Source organism: Mya arenaria, chromosome 10, assembly GCF_026914265.1.
Source record: "Mya arenaria isolate MELC-2E11 chromosome 10, ASM2691426v1".
In the NCBI taxonomy this organism is placed as follows: Eukaryota; Metazoa; Mollusca; class Bivalvia; order Myida; family Myidae; genus Mya; species Mya arenaria.
Window position 1 is genome coordinate 59,279,403 of NC_069131.1, and position 25,061 is coordinate 59,304,463.

General features: G+C 35.5%; 1 protein-coding gene and 1 pseudogene across 5 annotated transcripts in view; both read left to right on the forward strand.

The window, feature by feature from the left end:
* Positions 1-25,061, forward strand: part of LOC128206218 (protein draper-like) — a 62,588-nt gene that overhangs the window by 25,404 nt on the left and 12,123 nt on the right. For 4 of the 5 annotated variants that reach the window (XM_052908541.1, XM_052908540.1, XM_052908539.1 and 1 more), the window contains 8 exons: positions 20,528-20,607; positions 20,719-22,515; positions 22,853-22,958; positions 23,344-23,408; positions 23,613-23,768; positions 24,104-24,261; positions 24,509-24,596; positions 24,907-24,974. In XM_052908541.1, the coding sequence (XP_052764501.1) occupies positions 20,556-20,607; positions 20,719-22,515; positions 22,853-22,958; positions 23,344-23,408; positions 23,613-23,768; positions 24,104-24,261; positions 24,509-24,596; positions 24,907-24,974 (2,490 nt within the window). In that variant the 5' untranslated portion in view covers positions 20,528-20,555. The remainder of the gene's footprint in view (positions 1-20,527; positions 20,608-20,718; positions 22,516-22,852; positions 22,959-23,343; positions 23,409-23,612; positions 23,769-24,103; positions 24,262-24,508; positions 24,597-24,906; positions 24,975-25,061) is intronic. The other variant, XM_052908543.1, reaches the window with a different exon arrangement.
* LOC128204864 (zinc finger MYM-type protein 1-like) lies at positions 13,512-15,881 on the forward strand (annotated as a pseudogene).

The window sequence follows — 25,061 nt, forward strand, 5'->3', positions numbered from 1 at the left end:
AACCAGTACAAAATCGTTTATTTAACAATACATTCGGAAAACTTTATGGACTTTGAGATTTTATTATTGTGTTTGCCGATAGCATTTTAAGGGGAATGATTACCAGTCGGTATATTCATTGTAACAGTATCGGTTTAAGTAAGATCTGAGTCGTTCTTAGCAAAAAAAGTGGCTGGTGTTTCTTAATCAGCCGTATGTGCGGAGCCTTAACTCTTTAAATATCGGTTATAATGTTATGTTTTAGCTGACAGTTGCAATTACGTCGCTTGATTTTCTGTGTTACCCAATAATGCTCAATAAAGGTTTGATTGCTGTTGTTAATGTTATTTTTAAAACTACAACTAGCAACTTTAGAACTAAATACCAGATCAACATTATTTTGTTTATTAAGTACGCTTGCATATTTTCTTCATCTTCACAACTAACACGAGTTTTTGTATATTAATTATTTGTAAAGATGCACTATGGACTACATTACTTTGCATGGTCTTATTTGAAGGGAAATGGGATTATGATAAACTAATTTCAGTCTGCTAAAATGAGAATTTGTTATTAGTATATACTTTATTTTGTGTTTTCCCCACCTAACAAAACGTAATTAACTGCGACCTTTATGAGACATGATGTATGCAGAAATATATTGATCAAAGCAGGAGGTATACCAAAATTACAGACACACATCAATTAGCACGCCAAGTAAAATTATTTGAACAGTGCAATATAATGTAATATTATTATTAAAATAATTTTTATTATTACTGAATATAGCCGCTGGAGAAATTACACTATAACGAATTAAAAGCGCTTTGAAAATTAAAAGTAAGGCGATAGATCATAAACCTTGAGTACGCTTTTGAACATGTTTCATTAGTTGTATCATATTACAGATTTACATTCCCCAAGTCAATTGCTGCCGGATGAATACCTGTTATCGGGTACATTGTACCTGGTCACGATATTTTATTCCAATGCATACTATCTCTTTTTGAGTGGGACAACTAATTTTTGATTCTGCATGATATAGTTTTCAATATATTCGTATAACCTAGTGCATTTAAATATGTCGTGTTGCATGTTGTTCCGTATAAAGTTTATAATAAGACAACACTGTTACTCTTTTTGGAGCATGGTTTTGTATATATATGTATAGTGTAATGTTTTTCCTAATATTTTGTATAATTCTATCAAATAACCTGTCAACTGCATCAGAGCTGCTTGATATTTAAAATTAGATGAAAAACTTCCAAGTTGAATTAGAGGTATTCATTCATGATTTTGTTAAATGTATTAGCGAATCCAGAAGGGGGGGGGGCTCACCCCACCCCAAAAAAGAAATGAAAAATAAAAAAGATTGTCAGAGTTTACTTTTTATTTCAGTATTTGGGGAAACAAAGTAATAAAATACACCCCAATTTTGAACTAAAAATTGTTACTAGAATCTCCCTTGCCATTACTTAATAATTCCTGTTTCTGAGGGAGGGGAGCAGGTAAAAAAATAACATACCTAAGTCACGCCCCCTCTAACTTCCAATCCTCGACTCGCCCGTGATATGCTCTTTTTATGACAAAATAAAGAGTGTTTAATCATTAGAAGTGTTAAAACTAAGATGCCAATAGCTGGAACCCTTCAGCAAATGTTGTTATTTGCTCAAATACCGTCTTTGAATACCACATTATTCATAAGCGTTAAACACGCTAATGGTCACTTATTTGCGTCTTTGTTGTTGCGTGATTGGTTGATTGAAATGATAATGTGATGTTATCAATGTATTGTTAAACTGTAAAAATTTCCAACACGTTGGATCATCCCTGTGGTGAAGGCGTCGGTTAGCTATTTCTGTTGACATGACCGAACTCCACTAAACCAAAAACACTGTTTTTATACCATAATTGTATTTTTTTCTACTTTTTGGTATCATTGAGTAAATTAATGATGAAATAACAGTTTTCAGATGCATTACAGGGAAAACTAAATTTCCGTCTATCTCTTTCTAAAGACATTTAAAACAATATATGTTGCAAAGAATCATCTTGTAAGTAAATTTGTGATTAAAAGATAATACATTGAAGCATCTGTGGTATTGAAGTATTCAAATTGCCTCTTTTGAAGCAATCTCTACACTACGTACAATACATACTTTCGCCTAGCTTTTGTCAACAAGTTTAAGTTAAAACGTTTTCCTCCTGTTTTCGACACTCTAAAGAAACTTGATACATGTCATTAAAGTCCAACGCTTGTTCTTAAGCAATGAATAGGTTTTATAAGTTGAGTATAGTTACAGGGAGAAATAACGTTTCCTTTTTAGCATTTGAATTTATGTTAATTACACGTACGTAATTCGGGATGTGATAAATTTCACATACATCTATGCGTTAAACGTTCATTTTCATTTTTTTTACATACAACTGTTAGACAATAAACATGGCCCTTGTTATTCTACTTTGGACAAGTTAATATTATGTTCAATGTAATCAGATGGAAGTTAACTGATTTTTTCATATTATTTTGCCGCCGTAATAATGTTTTATTACAGTATATGTCTTTGGTAAACTTTCTCAATGACGGTTATTATTGTTGGTAATGGTGGGAAGTTCACTCCTGCATGTGTGTGTTGTAGTGGGACTGGAACGATGTAAAATGAAAATAAATATATAATAAGTACGGAACACAGAGTGTCACAATCCGAGTCCGGGCAAACGATACAAGTACGACCACGTATTCAAAGTGATCAAAGCTTCATATCATTATACAAATAGTTTAGATGGGTAACAGATTTAATCGTTGTTATCACCAGTCTGTATACTAGGATAATAATACTATAAATGTTTTGTGTAATACTTTCAATAACGGTAACCTTAAATCATGTGTAATTGTATGTAAATGATTAATTATAACAAATTAAGATGTACATTGAGAATTTTGTTTATGTGAATCCATTCTCTTACTCAGAAACGCGCCCAGTTGTATATGTATATGAGTTGTATTGGCACAACATGAACTAAAATCATAACTATGTATTAAAGTGATTAACAGTTCACCAACATGTACGTGCATGTTATCACAGGTAAAACAAACAAAAGGAAATATGATTTTGAATACAAAAACAAATCAAAATAAGTATTATAATAAACATTAGTTTCTTTAAGAAAGCGTGATACAAAAACTTGAACATATTTTCCAATCCATGATCATAGATTTTCAGCATGAAAATAAGAAAAATAAGTAAGCAGACAGAAGCACTAAAATAATAATCGAACAAACATTTATCAGAGAAATAACCACATAGAGAATTTCAATACCACAAATACAAAACATATAAATTCAGTAAAATAATAACCACACAAATGAATTTCAGTAAAACAATTACATTACATTTGGAATTAAGTGAACTATTTACAGCGCTCACAGACCAAACATTCTTAAACAATATCACCAGATGTGCTCATATTTTTAATCAGCTATTCAAAAGTATTATATTTAAATAACTAATTAAGTTTTATTGCTGGAATAGTTGAAATAAGCAAGTGCCATTTTCCATATGTACATGCATCTGCCATGGTTTTCAATTTAATGCAAAATCTTGGAAACATCACCGGCGCTTATCCAAATAATATATTCAGTGTAATATTTCGTTTTTCCACCTTCCATCTTGCGGCGCTGTGGTTCTGTGTTGCACTGGCGATAGAACAGGCTAGCATCATTTCTGTAATGTTCAGCGATAATCAAAGCAGTAATCGCCGTATCGGAAAATTTTATCCCCTACCCTCGTAATTTCCGGTAAAGGAATTAACTCTTCTGCGCCAACTTATTCATTAACTGAAAAGGTGTAAATAATAGAATCATTACCGGAAATTTTAACATTAAGTGGTTTCCGCTTTCGTGAGCAATAGAAATAGAGATAAATGTTAAAAAAAACTTACGAGTTTTTATGTGGCCGATAATACATTATTTTAGATGATTAAAAGTATAAACGCAACAATCATCCCATGCGATGTTTTGCCGAGATTAACCGTTTTAAAAAGACCAGCAGTGTTCTTAAGGAAGCCACGATTTGTGTATATTAAGCAAGTTACGTTACAAATGTCGATAAACATACCTTCGCTATTTTAAAACTTATTGGAACAAAGCGAAAGTAATCCCGATTGAAAACGGGTCGCGCGCGGTATGCTGCGCCATGAAAATGTTTATGGGCCACTGTTATTACCATAATATTTCATTTAAATCACAGTACCTAGACGGATGATGAAGGTTACATATTAGACAAGAGTATTAAAATTTGCTTGTTGTGGCGTTGCCTTCCATTATAATGAAACACTTTGGTAAAACTGTGTTTCGCTACATTATACACAACATCGTATAACTGGTCATATTCACGTCAGCTATGTCAAGCATATTTTCTAGCCGCCCCCTTATATCTCGCCCGTATTTTCAACAGCTGTTGTATTCTGTTGGGGTGGACTGTTAAAAATAAAATTCAATTAATTAAGAAAGGCGTTGGTCCATTGTCCAATGTATGATATAATAAAGACGTATTTGGTTTGGCTCTAAGCGCAGTCTCGCTATTGATAGCAAATGACGTTTGACATCATCTTCACCGTTTAAGGATTTTCTACGTCTTAAATCGACAAAGCTATTACCAGAAATTGTCTGAGATTCAATGGAAGTCAACATTAAGTCGCCCAGATGGAAACTTTTGCTCGGCGACATAAACATGGTTGCATCTTGCCCTAAAGGAAATGATCAATAGCGGGAATATGTTGTTCACAATGTGCCTGAATCACCAAGGTCGTGGTTAAAGGGGGGGGGGGGTCTGGTATGGCCGATCTGGTCGTCGAATTGTCGTAGGTAGAGCGTCGCTATATGATGTGGCTCTAAAACTCGCGCTTCATGTCCGTGCTCCTGACTGTTGAGTTACGCACACACGGGGCGTTTTTAATTGTCACCTGAACGCACGTGACCTGTATCCATGTTAACGACGTGGCCGTCTTATGCCATGCGTGTTCCACTGTCCGCAGACCATATATGATATCGCGTTTGGCGTTTTTTTGTCTTCACCTGGGCGCACGTAAACTATGTTCTTTGCTTTCCACATACCATGTATGATGTTACCAAGATCCGACTCAGGTATGACAATGGATTTAAAACAATAGTTAAAGAGGAAACGACATCATGATCAACAATAAGCTAGTAATTTAAACCACTGCTCTTTCGCTTTTATTTCTTTTATTTTGAAGTTATTTTATAGCCGAATCAACTACTAGTGCATAGCAATAGTACTTTTCCAATATACAATATTTGTCTCTTAAGCCGAAAAAGCGCATGCTATAGTCAAGTATTGTAGCAAAAAAGCGAATGATATAAAACACGCTATTTCAGATTAGATTATTATGCTGAAGCTTACATAACCATTCTGTTTAACATATACAGCTCTACAAAAACAAAGTAAGCTTAAGTTATGTTTTATACCGATAACCACGTGCGCTCTTTCAAGCGAGAATCAAATTAACTTATATAAAATTGAAAAGACAATGAACAACACATGGGAGTTGAACCTACGTTGACATTCGGTAATATTTTTCTCAGTTTATCGACATGCGTAACCGGAGTAATTTTGTATCTTAATATGGTAAGGGAAATGAATTTGTAACCGAATACGGTTACCAGATATTTTGATAACTTTATATTATTTATATTTTTATGAGAGAAAAACGCTAACTGTGTGTATAACAACAGTCCCTGCAAAAACAATATCTAAGGAAATAGTCCATGCAGCATAACAGTAGACAACAGTCCCTGCAACATCACTTAATAACATCAGTCCCTGCAACAGCAATTACTTAGACAGCAATCCCTGCAATAACAATTACAATAACTTAGACAACAGTCCCTGAAATATCAATTACAATAACTTAAACAACAGTCCATGCAATAAAAATAACTAAGACAGCAGTCACTGAAACAACCATTACTTAGGCAACAGTCACTGCAACAACAAAAACTTAGACAGAAGCCCCTGCAACAACAATTACTTAGACAACAGTCCCTGCAATAACAAAAACTTAGACAGCAGGCCCAGCAACAAAAATAACTTAGACAACAGTCCCTGCAACAACAATAACTTAGACAACAGTCCCTTCAACAACAAAACTTGAGACAGCAGCCCCTGCAATAACAATAACTTACACAACAGTCTCTGCATCAACAATAACTTAGACAACAGTCCCTGCAACAAGAATAAATTAGACAACAATCCCTGCAATGACAAAAACTTAGACAATAGCCCCTGCAATGATTATGATTAAGACAACTATCCCTGCAACAACAATAACTTAGACAAAAGCCCCTGCAATAACATTAACTTACAACGGTCACTGCAACAATTATAACATCAACAACAGCCCTTGCAACTTTAATTACTTGCAACATTCAATGCATAGACAACAGTCCATGCAGCAACAATTACTTAGACAACAAGCCCTGCAATAACAATAACAAAACCAAGAGTCCCTGCAACAACAATATCTTCGATAAAATCCCCTGCAACAACACTATCTACTGAAATAGTTCTTTCAACAACATTTAATTAAATACCAAATCCCTGCAACAACAATAACTAAACCAACAGTTCCTGCAACAACAATTACTTCGATAAAATCCCCTGCAACAACACTTACTAAGACAAAGTCCCTTAAACAACAAACAAAAATAGACAACTGTCCCTGCAATAACAATAACTAAGAGAGACAGTATCTGCAATAACAAAAACTTAGACAAACAGCCCCTGCAATGCCAATAACTTAGTCTACAGCACACGCAACAATAATAACATAGACAATAGTCCCTGCAATAACAATAACTTAGACAACAGTCCCTGCAACGACAATAACTTCGACAGCATTCCCTGCAACTACATTAACTAAGTCAACATTCACAACAACAATAATTACTGATACAATAGTCCATGCAATAACAATAACTTTAACAATAGAATCTGTAATCTCAATAGCTTAGACAATATTTCCTGCAATAACAATAATTTAGACTACAGTCCCTGCAAAAACAATAACTTAGACAACAGTCCCTTCAACAACAATAGCTTAGACAGCAGTCGCTGCAAATATAATAACCTAGACAACAGAGCAATAACAATAGCTTAAACAACAGTTCCTGCAATTACAATAACTTAGACAACAGTACTTGAAAGAACAATATTTTAGACAACAGCCCCTGCAAAAACAAGAACTTAAATAACAATCTCTTCAATAATAATAACTTGAACAAAAGTCCCGCCAATATCAATTACTTAGACAACGGTCCATGCAGCAACAACAACTAAGACCACGGTCCTGCAATAACAATAACCTAGACGGCAGCCCCTGCAGTAAAAATACTTAGACAATGTCCCTGTAATGACAATTACTTTGACAACATTCTCTGCAGCAACAATAACTTAGACAATAATAGATTCATTTACAATACTTTAGACATCAGTATTTGCAATAATCACCATAACTAATACAACAAACAATTCCTGCAATAACAATAACTGACTAGTTTCTACAACAATATTACCTTAAACAACAGTTCATGCAATTGAAATAATTATACAACAGTTTTTGCACCGACATTAATTTAGATCAAAATCCCTGCATAAACATTCACTTAGACAGCAGTCCCTACTACGATTAAAATATACAAACGTCTCTGCAGCGATAAAAAATAACAACAATCCGTGCAAAAAAAATAATTCAGTCACCAGTCCCGGCAACAACAATTTCATTGGCAACAGGCCGTGTATCAACAATGTAATTATGTACTTTTTTGTGAAATGCAATAATTAAATACATTTTCAAGTTTAAGTTTTCTAATTTAATATATTTTATTAGTGTATACTAGGTACACATCATTACTTAATTCATAGCGCATAAAACAAAGACTTATAATCATATCGATTGCAAACACTCATAAATCTTGAAAACGCTTTTGAAAAGTTGTTGTATCATATTACAAAGCTATATTCAGTTCATTGCTTAATCGTGTTAGGTGAGTATGACTATTAATGGCTGCGATATTTTTTTCCTGTTTTAGAGTATAAAATGTTACATGATAGTCACGACTGTGGATTGGCATGATTTAGACTGAGGTTTGTGGATCTCCATTTGGACTTATCATACTTTTAAAAACATTACATTTTAGCGAATGCACATTTCAAGAAGAAATACAATATATTACCAATGGGATGATTAGTTTATAGATTTGATTCGGTACATTAAATATTTTAAACCTGAGAGGTTTTACAGTCGAAACATGCATACGCATGAATGCCTTAACTGGAATATTTATAAAAAGCACATTAAGGTAAGAACTATTTCCTATTCTCACCTTATTGGTAAGAGACACAAAGCTACATAAATTGTGTTTAAACGTTTTAACGTTCTTTAAATTATTCAAAACCAAACGAGCTTTTAATCAATTAATATTGTTAATTAAGTATGACCGTCTTTCATAAATAATAATCAAATTCGCTGAATATATTGAAGTCATACGTCTTGTGTAATATGCTTTGTTTGATTATAAAACAACAATCATGATCTGACGTCAAAAAGTTAATTACTTCAATATAAAATCAGCTAAGCCAAATTTCAATATCTTTGCATGATGGTAGTTTTGTTGTTTAGTAGATCTATTTTTTTTTATTTAATCATGTAAATATTAAACCGAACCGCAACATCTGGTATACAACGGAAATATTTTGCTTTGGCGTACGTTTGATGTATGAATTGTTTTATCAGTGGTAATGCGTTGCAAGCAGCATAATATGACTCACCCAGTCAAGTCGAACCTGGCGGTTTCAACATGAACAAAGTGAACGGCTGTGGTAATAAGATCCACTTACATAACACAATATCATGTTAGACAGTGCCGCTTAGAACATGCAAGCCCACAAATACATGATGTGTAACGATAAACAATTGTCAGAAGGGACATAGGTGCTAGCTCTTTGTCGTTGCATTCGTGATTAAAACTGAGCATCAAGTAAAAACCATTAACATTCACACGCATTTTTTACACATGAACAAACTTACCAAATGTGGCGCAAGGCTTTCAATCAGATTCCTGTATAAGAAGGTGTTGGGTACCAAAATATGCAAAAATATCGTCATGCAGGGTTTCCCCACTTCGAATGCCTCACTAGAAATAAGATTGTGATATAAACAGGCTATAATTATAACATTCAGGCTTAAAGGGCCACTTAGAGAATATGATAAATGGTTCGGAAATAACGGAAACTCATTTGAAGTTGTCCCTTTATCAAAGCAAGAACTGTATTATTATTATTATTCGTTGCGCAAACTAATAACGTATTCAAATTTTAGTGCAACTATGATACCACCAGGCCAAAAAATTAACAATTAATGTTTGACCAGTAAATGATAATATATTTTTTTATATAAGCTAATGTTAATTTACACCATCCCATACATCAGGTTTCATAGCATCATTGATTTTACAACGCTTAAAAAGCACAATTGAATTCAAAACGAAAACGTACTTTTTAAACATTTAGCACGTTTTTTGACAATGTTTAAATTGGTGTATCATGTTTCAACGATATGCACAGTCCATAACAGTGGGATGGGTTACAAGAGTTGAAATATTTCCTTCCTGTTCATAAATATATTTCATAAATATATCAGTCGTGGCTAATCAACAATTTATGAGTGTATGGACCTTCCCCAACTAAAGTACTAACCTGCCATGTATTATTATTGGTTATGAATAATGATATATGCATAAGCGTGTTTGTTTATAAAATACTGAGCTAAAAGAGAGAACATTATGCATGATTATTTTCAAACTAACTTGTTATACTGAGAACATTGTAACACTTAGCACAATCGGTTTTTGTTTCCAAACCTAGCCCTCGAAGTAATTTTAAGAGATGAATAATATTATATTTTGCAGGCATCACTGATGAAAATATAGGTTAAGTATACACTTTCAAACTCATTGTTATTTTCCATTGCATAGTTTAAATATCACACAAGTGAACATGTTATAACTTTTGTAGCAAATATCGTTGTTTTATCTGATATTTGAGTTGAATTTTAAAACGGAAGAAATTAAGGAAAAGGGAATACGTCTGCATTACTTTGCTGCATTATATTCTTCCTGTTTTGAATATGCGTTGAATATAAGAAGTATTTATTAACCCATCATGTATCTATTAATTTTCCTATTAGTGTTACTGTTTACTTGTATCGCCTGACGGGTTTGCTTCGTTTCGATTTGTCGTATGTTCTTTTATAAGCATACTGCTTCTTTCGTTTCCGCCATTTCGCTGTCCTCTATCAAATGATTTCCAAAATGTAATTTTTTAATAAAAACGTATACGAATACAATCTTACATAAGGTAAATTCACCAATATATTTTGGTCGTTCACGCTCAAAGTCGAAAACTTTTGCTTGCTATTTTATAAAAATATCATTATGCTCTTATAAATGCAGATTCTAAAGAGTAGTCAGAGAATGAAAACACACATTTTCTACTTGTTGTTCAATTTTCGCCTTTGCGAGGGAGGTGAGCAAAAGGGAAACTTGAGGAGAAAATTCTTTCTCAAACTGTTGATTTTACGAACTTCCGACACTCCTTCGATGAGTTCTTTTGGAATGATTAAAATACGAATAATTTAGAAGCAGCACTGCATAAATCTCTTCATAACGAAACAAAAAGTAGCATTTAAATCCAAATCAAATACTAGCATCCATAAAACTTGAGTACCATTTTGAAAATTTAAAAAAAATCGTATCATTGCACAGTGGTATATTAGTCATTGCAGTCGGATAAATACCTCTTGTTTAATAATTTGTGGTTAGTAGGACTTACAATGGGTGCACTATTTCTTTCTCTTCGAGAATTATAAATGTAATTAGGCAGTCGTGATGCAGGTTGTCATGATTAAGAATGAGTTAAGTGCATTTTTTTTCGGAGGTATCATAGTAAAAATATTACACGAGAAAGCAAATAAATTGATGAACCCATTGAATGATAAATTTTATATTAAGTGTCACTTATATATCGATGCATTCAGTATTCTAAACCAAAACCGTTTAATTGTCAATGCTAACACATAGTAATGCTTTAACTGGAAGTTAGATAGTTGACAGTGGACTATCGAGATGAATTAGGGTAAAAACTGTCCCTTAGAATCATCTAAATGCTTATATGAAAAAAGAAACATTTCTTAAATAAAATCATTAAAACCATGGAGGCAAACGTAAGATAAAAGACGTCAAGCCTTTATATCAAATTCAAGAGAAAGGTCAATATGAAATATTTTAAATATTTTTAAAAAGGTACGCCAAACGTAAATGCACATACATTATACATTATACATAAACACACTTTGAGGGGAAGTAGTTACTTATATATTATACATATTAAGTATATTAGATAGTTTGAAGTATAGCCGAAATTTAAAGTGATTTAGATATATTGAACAGATAGTGTATAGTAGTTATTTAAAGTGTATTAGATACTTCGAAGTGTAATGGATATTGGGAAATGTAGTAGATTCTTGAAAGTGTTGTAGATACTGGGAAAAAAGTACATACTTGTTTGTGTAGAAAATGTTTAGACGTGTAGTAGATTATTGGAAGAGTAGTTAATACTTGGGCGTGATGAAGATTATTGAAAGTGTAGAAGACACTTAGGAGTGAGGTAGATACTTGGAAGTGTGGTAGATATTTGGAAGTGTGGTAGATATTTGGAAATGTGGTGCATACGTCAGGCGCGTAGCCAGGCATACTCCCATACTCCCGGGAGTACTTCGATTTTGAAAAATGAAAATTCTAAATGGCCTAAATCCGGTGTAAAACTTGAACCCTAAGGGGGTACAGGCGAATTTGAAACCAATCCAGCTCGGCATTATAAGAGTTAAATGTAAAATGTCATATATGTAGGTAGTAACTGTATATAGTATCCTTTACTACGATGTTCTAAGCACACTTTAAACATGACATCTTAAACACAGTAAACACAGTCAACAACATAGCTTTACTTTTACGTATTATAACTATGATCAGTCATAGTTACCTCCCGTTTTTATTACGTCAAGTCAAATTTTAAACAGTGCGAATTTTAAACAAACAAAAATGGCGTCTCCGACAACCTTTTGCCCACCTTATCCCGATATATTTCGAGAATATGGAACTTGTGCAACATCAGTCCCGTATGATAGTGAATTCAAATTTAACCTGCTGACCAAACACTGGGATGAGGATCCAAGTTTCAAGTTTCCAACAAGGTATATTATTAATAATAGTATTATTTATAAAAATACACACGCTACTTAGACTTGAAAAGTAACACTTAACTGAAAAACTAATTAATTTTGTAAGAGGAAATTCAGATGAATAAATAGTATAATAGCATGTGTTTTTGTTAATTTGGTGAAATTTTCAGAGCAAGAATTTATAAAAATATAATACAATTTGATAGTAAAATATTCGGCCATAAATCGCTTGAGATAATTAAAAAGTTATGTATGACCTTCACAAGTCCCTGTGGCGTAACGGTTAGCGCCGAGGACTCGAAAACAAACAACTCGAGTACGAATCTGGATAGAGTACATTTGTTTTTAAAAATTATTTGTACATCTTTATTGTTATCTAATATTGTCATTATCTTCTTCTTATTATTTTCCTCTTATTATCATTATTATTATTATTATTATTATTATTATTATTATTATTATTATTATTATTATTATTATTATTATTATTATTATTGTTGTTGTTGTTGTTGTTGTAGAAAACGATTTGTATTGTCCATTTTGAAGCAAACCTGATTAGGAACTTTATTTTTAATTGTAGGTATGTTCAAGGACGGTTTCGCACCCTTCAACCAAAGTATTTCGTGTCATATCCATGGCTACGCTATTTTGTGGTCACTGATGGTGTCTACTGCGCCCAATGCCATCTGTTTGCTGGCCCTGATGCTCGCGTGAAAACATTAGTCACCACAGTATTGAGAGATTGGAGCAACATATCCAAGGTAGTTTTGAGCCACATGAAATCAGAGGCCCACCTGTCTAACTGTGATTCAGCAGATCATTTCTTAGCAATAATGAAGGGCGACATACTATGTAGCATGTCATTCCAATACAATGTGGTCGTTGAAAAGAACAGAAAGATCCTTGTTAGTATAACAGAAGCGATAGTGTTCTGTGGGAAACAGAACATTGCCTTGAGGGGGCATGAAGGCGATAAGGGAAATTTTCAGGCCCCATTTAGCTTTCAGGCCAAGCAGGATCCTATATTAAAAATATTAAAAGAGCATCTAGAACACGGAGATCCAAGATCTATATACCTTAGCCCCGATATACAAAATGAGCTTATTTCCATTTGTGGAAAACAAGTCGCAAACAGTATCGTGCCAAAGTGCAACACCGCACCCTGCTTCATGTTTATGGCTGACGAGGCAACTGATTCCAGCACTATGGAACAGATGGCCATGTGCCTTAGATACTTCGACGGAGCTGATTTACGCGAAGATTTTTGGGGGTTCGCTGAGTGCGAATCAACTACAGGCGAGACGTTGGCCAATGCCTTCTTAGCAAATCTTGAACTGGCGGGTGTTGACGTAAACAAAATGCGTGGCCAGGGATATGATGGCGCTGCAAATATGTCCGGTATCTGAAGAGGCGTACAGGCAAGGATCCAACAGCGTATTCCAGGGGCTGTGTACACCCACTGCAAAGCCCACTGCCTCAACCTGGCTATTATCTACGCATCAAAAGAAATGTATGCAAGGAACATGATGGCTACCGTACAACAAATAGCGTTTGCTTTTAACTTCAACGCCTCCTACGCTTCCAGGAAAACCTTGACGATGAAGTTGCCCGTGTCGAGATGGATAAGCGCACTAAACTGCAATCTCTGTGCGAGACCCGCTGGGAAGCTAGGTCGGATGCTTTGCACACTTTCCTATGCTCATTTAGGTAATCTTGAGTAAACATACTTATATTATACAATGCCTAAATACTCTAAATCAATATTCTTCAAAGTGTTTATTGTATTTTTTCCTAATTATGTGATATTTCTTAGTCTGTTATCTTATCACTTTTTTATTTAAACTAATGTACGTCTGAATAGAAAGTCTTTCGATGTTCATATTGTTCGCTCACAAACCATGCATTCTCGAAACATTAATTTTATTGTGTCATGAATTTCCAGAGTTATTGTAAGTTCCTTGGACAAACTCGCTAGCGACTATGGTGACAGCAAAGCCGCGGGATAAATTTTCAGAGTTGTTGTAAGTTCCTTGGACAAACTCGCTAGCGACTATGGTGACAGCAAAGCCGCGGGATACAGTCGCTCTATTCAGAACTTCGAGTTCATCACTACCCTAGTGGCTGTCGAACATGCGTTGTCAGTGCTCGTACACCCGTCGAAACTCCTCCAGAAGAAGACGTGTGATTTACTGGAGGCAACAGAAGAAGCACGAGTTGTTGTCGCTATGTTAGAGGTTTGTTATTTAATTCATTTTCCTAACGGCTAGTTGTGGGATGAAATTATTTCGTTATGACAAAAAAGTTATAGAATAGTGTTAATCACGCCTCGGTTAACCGACAAAATCATATGTTAGTCAATATGTACCAGTGTACTTGATCTTACTTTGGGTCGGACTATAGTTATACTTTTCATCGGCGTAAATGGCCATGTATATTTTTTTCCTAGACCCGTCACCCATTAACAGTGCACTAATTTCATAGCTTGTATATATGTTTACAGAAACAATTCATACGTGTGTATGTACATATGAATTGAACTTATTTGCAGTCATATGTTATTAAATGTTTTTTCCATCTTTTCAATTTCAAAAAGAAAGATGGACGTTAACGTGCGCTTTACTAATGCGTTGTTTAATGTTAAGTCGCTATCAAATATCATTTCAGTCTGAACGCAACGATCCAACAGCATGGGACAACCTGTACGAAAAGACTATGTCACTAGCAAGAGACATTGGGGTGGAACCGTCCATTCCTCGAGGCCCGGGGCGACAGGCAAACAGGCCTAACGCACCAGCGGCAACACCCACAGAATACTGGAAGGTAAACATGTTCCTTCCTTTCATTGACCACCTAGTTGTTGAGTTAACAACACGCCTGCTTAAACCGCATGGGAGATTTACTGCACAATATCTTCTGCCGACGAAAGTAGGTTTTCATTCAATCATCCTTTTTTGATGAAATAAAATATGTGATATCAATGAAAATACTTGGAATTGCGTAATGTTATACATGTTTAGTTAAATAAAACATCAATTATATTATTGTTCCGTAAAAAAACAAAGTGTGTGTACCAAAACGTTAAGTTCTGTGCATATCTGTATTTTTCTCTAAAGCAATTGCTTATTTTATTGTTTAATTATAAAAAGTGGGTCATGTTTGTTTTGTTATAGGCTACTGAACTGACACCTACCAGGGCCGCAGTGATTTTTGCAGAGTACAGTCCAGACTTAGAGAATGACGAGGAGACGTTTAAAGGATGGATTGCTAAATGGACCACAATATCCCCAGCTGAGTATCCAGACCTGGAAACATCTTTGCGAGTGGCCACTGAGGCATCATATCCAAACATAAGACTTTGCATGATGGAGTTGATGTGCATGCCCGTTTCCACTGCTACGGCAGAGCGGTCCTTCTCCACGATGAGGAGAGTCAAGACGTACCTCCACAACACGATGATCACCGAGAGGCTTTCAGGGCTTGGGCTTCTTAACATTTATCAAGAGCGAGATATCAACGCTGAGCACGTAGTGGATGTTTTTGCACGTAGAAAAGACCGTCGGCTGGCGTTAGTGTTCAAAGTTTAAAGGTGTGTTGTTGTGTAAAACTGTTTCAAAACGGGGAAATAATCCATAAGATAAACTATGTATACATTTGTGTATTATTTGCTTGTGATGTTTTCCATGTTTAAATCAAACTATATGTGATATTTGTCCTCAATGCAACTTTTTCATCTGTATATCCTATATATTCGGAGGGGGGCATCTCCACCAAGTATAAATATGTTTTGAATATTTATAGCTCGATCTTGTAGTTTTCGTTTTTTGCTTCAGTTATTACTAACTTAAAACTTGCATTTCAAGTTACCAGATATGCGTCAAATGCCACCAAAACGCACGAGTAAACAAAACAAATTCAGGGGGAGGACCCCCGGACCCCCCGCTAAAAATGGGAGTACTTCAAATTCGGTTCCAGCTACGCCCCTGTATGTGGAAGTGTGGTGGATACTTGGAATTTTGGTAGAAGCTTCGAAGAGAGGTGTATACTTGGAAGAGTGGTACATACTTGGAAGTGTGGTACATACTTGGAAGTGTGGTATATACTTGGAAGTGTGGTAGATACTTGGAAGTGTGGTAAATACTTGAAAATGTGGTAGATACTTGGAAATTTGGTAGGTACTTAAAAGTGTGGTATATACTTGGAAGTGTGGTACATACTTGGAAGTGGGGTGGATACTTGGAATTGTGGTAGCTACTTGAAAGTGTGGTGGATACTTGGAATTGTGGTACATACTTGGAAGTGTGGTGGATACTTGAAAGTGTGGTACATACTTGGAAGTGTGGTGGATACTTGGAATTGTGGTACATACTTAAAAGTGTGGTAGATACTTGGAAGTGTAATGCATACTTGAATGTTTGGTACATACTTGGAAGTGTGGTGGATACTCGGAAAATTGGTAGATACTTGCAAGTGTGGTAGATACTTGGAAGTGTGGTAAATACTTTAAAGTGTGGTGGATACTTGGAAGTGTTGTAGATTCTTGGTAGTTTGGTGGAACTTAAAAGTGTGGTAGATATTGGGAAGTGTGGCTGATACTTGGAAGTTAGGTAGATACTTGATAGTGTGGTAAATACTTGCAAATGTGGTGGATACTTGGAAGTTTAGTTGATACTTGGAAGTGTGGTAGATACTTTGAAGTTTGGTAGATACTTAGAATTGTGGTAGATACTTGAAAGTGTGGTACATACTCGAAAATGTGGTAGATACTTGGACGTGTAGTATACTTTGAAGTGTATTAGATACCTAAAACTCTGTAAGCAGTTTAGACTTGGTGAAAGGTTTTTGACCTGGGGCAAGGTTACTTGAGAGTTGTGTGTTGAAATCTACTGTAGGATGACTGATGCAATCTTTGAATACACCGTAAACAGGGACTGGCCGTCGCTACGGAAGTCTCTATAGTCGTCAGTATCACTATCCAACGTCATATATACACATGATAGATATGTCAGAATGTTTGTGTCTGTCCTAAGTTCGATGCCAGTATTTTTTTTCGATTTCAATATTATTAATGTTGTCAACATGATAAGTTAAATCATTTCCGTACAAAATGGCAGTGCAGCCTTAGTCAAATTTAAAAATTCCAAAGTGGTTTTGATATTCGTCTACCGTTTAGAACGCCGAACATTTAATATTTATGGAGTCTTAAAATATTACACTGTGTGGCAATAAATTATGTTCGGTAATTAATGCGCTTTCACTGTTCTTATTTTCAAGGAGCGTAGACAGTGATTAGGCCAAGGACATGATGCCTCGAACTTTCTTGACAAGTAGATTCAGTGTCATCATGGCTAAAAGATATTGTGGAGTCTTCACTGTGTTATAGTATGTTAATATCAGTACAACAAAGTTTAACACACTAATCTATAGTTGGGTCCAATTCGTCAACTACGTCGTAGTCCTCCTTGTTGTAGTGCCACATGCGGTCTCTCGGTGTATCCCTATCTATTTGGTCTCTCTCTGGCTTCCGTTTGCTGTCATTGCCGTCGTCTTGGAAGCGGATTTTTTAACATTTGATTTCTGGGCGTTTATAGTGGTCCCAACGTTTTTGACGTGATTGTTGCTTTTCCTGTTCCCATTCATTCTGCCCGACCCATTTCCAACAGGTAACGTTTGGCAGCCTAAATGTGCCATTCTCAACTGTTTCCTCGTCCTCGGGATAATTGTATATTTTTGCTATTTGTACCGTAGAATATAATCACTTGCTTCATGTTCACCCGTTTGTCTTCGAAATGGTCATAAATGTCTCGCTCAACGACATTGGAGTCTATGTTGCCAATAAATTAAGATGATGTATGTCGGTGCGGAACTACTCTAAAGCGGTTTTTGGCTGCTTTTGTTGTCGGTGGGTGACCCCAGCGAGTTATCGGTATTCCGATTTGTGGACGCCTGTGGCTGAGATGCCTGCTCGTGAGTAGGTGTGATCCGTTGTCTCGGCTCTTTTGTTACGATTTGTGTTCCCGTTTGTCCGGTTCTTAGGTTTTTTTCAAATTGTTAGACTTGTCAGGTCGATTTTGTTAGCATACGCGTGCTTCTGACGATACTGATGTCCGCCCCGACGCGGCTTTAAGTGTCGTCATGTGATTTTCCTGTGGTTCACATAGCTCCTTAGCTAAGCTTTGTGCTTTCGCTGGTGACGTCAAGGCTTCAGTTCAGTGGATGATTTACATGTTGGCTCTTCCGTTGCGGCGCCTGAGAACACCATTGGGGCGTAAGAATCTACCAGGCGCTTTTTCAATACGCTAACCGCAGACTCAAGAATTTTGACGTCAATTTGTTTATAGGGTTCTCCTGAGTCGGCAGAAACGCTAAGACACTATTCAAGGTACCTTGGTATCTCCGAAAACCGTCAGTATACTGGTTTTTACATCGACAATGTCGGCTTAAATTTGGCTAAGCAAATATCCCGTTTGTTGAAATTTCGTCGGCGTCTTAGTCAATTATCTTTCTCCATTTAGGAAAGCCTGCAGCACATAGCAGTCGCCTGTACAATTTTGTTCTTTTGTGCCCGCCTTCGAGTTACGTCGAATGACAATTCTTGTCTATGGACATCCAGGGACTGACGCGTTCTGCTAGACTTTCCCTATACGCATTAACCCTGGTTGTGTCGCCTCTGCAATAGCTTAAGAGGTCATTAACGACTGGGTTCCGGTTGAGTTAGAAGTTCGTCGAGATATTAGAAGAATCTCTGCGGTAATGTTGGCTATGAGAATTATATTACATAGTCATCTGGCCAAGCTAGAAATCCTGAATTTGCGCAACAGCAAAGCAAAGATAAAACAAGTTCACGTATGGAACACACATTTACCTCTCTTGTTGAAGACAGTCGTCTATAGCATCATGGAAACCTTGTCTTGTGGCGATGTTTTAAAATCCAATTTAATTATCTCTCGCTTCAAATGGCACTAAAAACATGGCTGCACTATCCTCAGAACTATTTTAAGAACGATTTTACTATTTACATAATTTGAATCACTGTGCGCATATCCATGACAACCACGAATTATCACATATATTTACGCAAATTATTTACACTACGCACAAAATAGTTCCAACTCATTTTTTTAACTTTAATTTGTTTAACAGAGGTGGGAGATAAAGCATCTATCATAGCTACTCGTGTTAGATAAGTTCATCTCAACCCTCCCGCATGATGTTTTGTTAATCTCATTTCCGTAAATCAGCCTATGCCCGTGTTCGAATGAATCTATCTTACAGGAGTGACCATGGAAGATACTTATAATATTAGCCCTGATTTATATTGGTGCGGGTTTATCCCTTAATGCAACTTTAGCGACTTTTATAGTGTATTCTTCCTGCCTTGAAACATTATCGTGACTTAAAATTGTTATGGTTTAGACGCAAGATAGAGCTTCTGAATGTTGACAGCCTCTTAATTGCTTCACTCAATGTAAACGTCCTTTAAAAGACCAACACATAAAATATTAAACCAGAATCTGATAAAGTCTTCTTTCGGTTTACTCCTAATAACTACTGAACATGTCACAAAGGATGTATGTTTCACTTCCTGAGACTTGAGTCTGAACATATTTTATGTATCTGTGTAGGTACTGTTCGATTTTCAAAGTGTTTTAAGATAGTATTTGATATAAGAAAAACAAATAGTACATGTGTTTTTTTTTCTTTCTATTCAATCTTCTTTATACCAATTTGCTATGATTTTTGCTAGTGCCTCTTATATCAACGAACGTGTATTAATTATCATTTTATCGTTAATAACCTCATCTATCGTTATCATTTATGATATATTTTCTAGAGTCTCCCTGTAATGCAGGAGACACCATCGTTAAATGAATTAGATTATATGAAGGCGCAATACACTGATACACTGCCTCGATCTAGTTAGTGTGTAGCGGCGATATTAACTTCCTGTATAAGAATATTATAAATGTATGACTTTATAGTAAAGATTCAACACCCGGGTTTGTGACTATTCAATTGGACTTTATTTTTCATAGTTCTCAGAGTCTTATTTTGTTTTTATTTGCACGTAAGTAACCCACTTTTTTACTTTGATTTAAAGGCGCACAAAAAAGGTACGTGCAAAATTATTGTATACGTAACCCTTTTTTCTGAACAAGAATCTTAAAAGTAAATGACAGTAAATAAATAGATATGTAAACGTTAACATATTAATCAATTGTGTATGTTGCAGACAACGATTAAAGGCACACCAGAACGAAATGTTGCTTCGGATATTTGCTTTAATATGCCTGGCACGATTAAGTCTGGCAGGTAAGTACATATGTCATTGTTTAATTTTACAACCATATAAAAATGAATTTAATATAGAAAGAAATCAGCTTACACTTAGAACCAATGAGTGCAGAGTGAAACTTATTTCAGCTACGGCCATTATTAACGAGGTAGAGGTAGACTGCTTCGATGCCTGTGCCTGTTGTAAAGGAGGAAACGATCGATGTAGTTCTGATTTGTTTTGTCTTGATGGTTGCGTTGCCACAATATTTGGCGATAAATGTCGTAATTACTGTAGTGGTAACTGTTTTACATGCTCCCACAGCACAGGAAAAACATGCTACACATGCAAGGACACATTTTATGACTTGAATAGTCATTGCAAAAAGAACTGTTCAGTAGGGTGTGTTGATAGGACTTGTAAGATTGACGGAACATGTAATACATGTACTTCAACCTTTGAAGGAGCTAAATGTGACACTTGTATACAAGGAAAATATGGCGCAGGTTGCTCTTTGGATTGCTTTTATGAGAACTGCAGATGTAACGAATTAAATGGATGCGATTCATGTAAAACAGGATTTGCTGGTTCTTCTTGCATGGAATGTATATCTGGATCTTATGGATCGAACTGCAGCATGAATTGTCCTAGCAGATGCCAAGGAGGAAAATGCATGAGGAATGGAACATGTTATCAATGCGTATCTGGATACTTTGGAGAACGTTGTGACAATACGTGCTCAAACGGTTGCAGTGCTGGAGTTTGTTATAGAAATGGGACATGTACCTGTAGAGATAACTTTTCAGGTTCACATTGTGATGAGTGCTTAATAGGTTACTATGGGGATGGCTGTGAAGACAAATGCAGTATCGGTTGTTCGACGTCGTACTGCGACATAGACGACGGCTCTTGCAATTGTAGAACAAACTTTGATAGCAGTAGATGCGATTCATGCCGAAACGGAATGTACGGATTGTCTTGTGACTTACAATGTTCAGATGGGTGTGTCGGAGCTACATGCTCAAGAGACGGTAGCACATGCACAGGCGGATGTGTTAATGGATACTCAGGTAAAAATTGCAAAACAAATTGTAATTCGGAGTGTGTGTCATGTCGACAGAATAATAAATCATATTGCACATCATGCGTTAATGGATATTCCGGCTCAACATGCAACTGTCAACCCAACTGCGACTGCTATGGAGGCGATAAGTGTAACAATTGTTTAAATCAGTGGATGAATCCTTCATATGAGTGTAAATGCCATACAAAATTTTGTACTAATAATACCTGTTCAACGTGCCTGAATAGTACTTTCTTCCGTGACAGCATCAATCACGCATGTTGTGAGTGTCCTAGAAATTGTAAAAACGGTTTCTGCACACCTGGACCCCAATGTACAGGTGGTTGTGAAGATGGATTCTTTGGAATAGATTGCTCTCAGAAATGTACCGATAATGGCAATGGGTGTTCAAAATGTAGCCAGCTTAATGGAACATGTTCCATGTGTAACGCAGGTTTGTACCCGAATGAAAATGGAGATTGCACTACTTGCAATAGAGAATGTAATAATGGGAAGTGTAACTCTGAAACTGGCAAATGTATACATGGTTGTGCAGAAACCGTTTGGGGAGACAAGTGTGACATACCTTGTAATAAAAACTGTGGATCATGTCAGCAAGATTCAGGAATCTGTGATTCATGTACAAATACAACATTCCATGGACTTTATTGTAACGCATCATGCAGTTCCTCATGCAACGGGAGCAAGTGTTATCAAAGTAATGGTCATTGTTCAAATGGATGCAGTGGAGATTTCTTCGGCAATCTTTGCCAAACCAAATGCCCTGCAAATTGTAGGCAAAGTGAAACAGACACGAGATGTAACGCTGATGGCATCTGCAAATTTAATTGCGTCGATGGTTATGTAGGTGATGATTGTTCAGGTAAGAATATAACAATAATTAAAGCATGACTTATGATAGGTATAGTTATATAAATAGTTAAAGTTATCGTTAGAAGTACATGCTAATATCATTGTTCGTATTTCATATAGTTTCTTTAAGTTACGAATGCATTTTTCAAAATGTTCATGTTTAATTACTATATGTTTTATGTCAACTTGTTTAACCGATGCATCGAACAACAGGTGTTCATACAATGAAACCATTCTGCACAAACTATATCGTTACACTTTGACTGGTTGATACTTGTTACATGTGTGATGAATGATAAAACTGTGTAGTTTATAGGATGATAACATATCATATATTTGTTGATAAGAAGCAGTAAAAGCCGGACCACCAGTAGCAGCTATTGCTGGAGGAGTAACTAGTGGCGTTGTTGTCATCATTGGCGTCGCTGTTGCATTGTTCTTCTTTCGACGAAGGTATAGCATATATTCACTATAACAACATTTTCGTATATGTATTCTTTATTGTTTTCCCATGGTTATTCTAAACATCCATTTTTGACGCTTCCATCTTTTCATACATAACGAGCTTCTTTGACAAATAAAATACGTCAAAACAGTTACATTTTTCATGAACAAATTATGAAAAACGTTTGCTGGTAATTTACGCCAGAATTAAGAGCCATTTGCTAAAATTGGTCGCCATTCGCTAATCCAAGAGTTTGTTTAACGATAGCGGACAAAGTGAACAAAATGAAATTATGAGTTTTATGCAATCAATTCTAAAATTTGTTAAAGGATACCGAAAGATTTAACTCACAATTTTCATTTTATTATATCACACTCGCTTGCCTGCCGTTAGCAAAATCAAGCAAAATGGCAATAACACACTCCCGGCAAACATTACTGCGGAGGAGAACAAAGAAAGTAAGTCCATCGTATCAATACTTTGTTCATTTTTTGTCAGGGAATCGTTAATGAGAATATAATATTAAAACCTCATCTTCATTTAATAAATATTCCACTATTTTCTCAAGCTATAACAACTTATTAACCAGAACTGCATTAAATTAAAAATCAACAATCTTAATTTTGCTTCTTACGTTTTTCTTTATTTCCCTTTATCATCAGCAAACGAAGGTGTCCATTTTAACGAAGGAGGTCTCAAAAAGGAATTAATGAAACAATATTCATCCCGGTCATCAGTAAATCAGCCCTCTGCAGTAACGCAACACCCATATAGACATGTTGTGACTGCATCTGAAATTGAGATTGATCTGGAAATAGGTAAGCCTTTATTCATTTACGATCAGTTTAATGAAAAAACTAATACGCTAAGCATATATGCACATGGAATGGCCCCTACTGTGACATCAGTGCAATAAACAGGAGATGCACAGCAGGGGTTTATCATGCAAAACATTACTTTAACAAGGCCTTTAAGCTGTACAAAACTGTTGACAAATCAAAAGATCGTGCACACAAATTAACATGTCGATCTCCCGAGAATATTTGTTGTTGACTTGATAGACAGTGATTGTTATAGGGAATACTATGGATATCATACATATATAACTTTCGTATGCACAATATCTAATTAAGTGGTGTTTTGCGGTATTTAGATGATGCTAACAATAGATCAGTTGCCAATTCTTCTAAAGATGATCAGACGTATTATAACGAACTTGGATCTTCAATTAACCAATCTAACATACCCATTGGTCAACTCGTCAAGTATGTGCATGGAAAATCTCATGAGGCGTTTAGTGCAGATTTTAAGGTAAATACTACCATGGTTATTAATGGTATGTATCAGAGGGATATTGGCAATCGTGTAACACTTATGATACATTTCCGGAAATATTTCAACTTTAGTTCATTATCAATAACGAGTTAGTTTAAAAGAGCGCCGTACAAGAAGAGATAAAGTGGAAATAATAAAGGCTAAAGGAGTGTTTTGAAGTCACTATATGTTCTTTGTTTGTTATCTTCATTCAAGTTTATGTTCATTTTTAATTTGTTGACAGAAATTTTCCATTGGTCTTGTGAAGCCATATGTTGAATCGCAGAAGAAGGAAAATATTAGTAAGAATCGGTACAAGGGGATTTATCCATGTAAGTTATGGACTTTGAATATGTTTATCTTTCATGAGTATTTGGACTGCAAGATGTAGGAATGGAAGAGTCTTGCCGTTTAGTCTTTTGAAAATTTAAGTTTGAAATTTCCTAACAGATTGGTTTTATTTTTCATTTGAACATGATTCCAATTACAATGTATTTCATACGAAGTCCTTAATACAATATTCAGCTATACATCAACACGGTTCTATAATATGTATTACTTTATAAATAAGTGTATTCGAGTTTTAAATAGAGTAATATAGTTTTGACACAATCGTTTTGTTTAAAACATTTAACCGTTTAGACGATGACTCGAGGGTGAAGGTTAGAGACAGCGGCGGTTCAGATTACATAAACGCAAGCTTTATTGATGTATGTACACTTAAATGTTATTTTTACCATGTTTGAGTGTGTTTTCTCTGGTTTTGTCCCATTTGTACAATGACCTCGTTTTTGAAC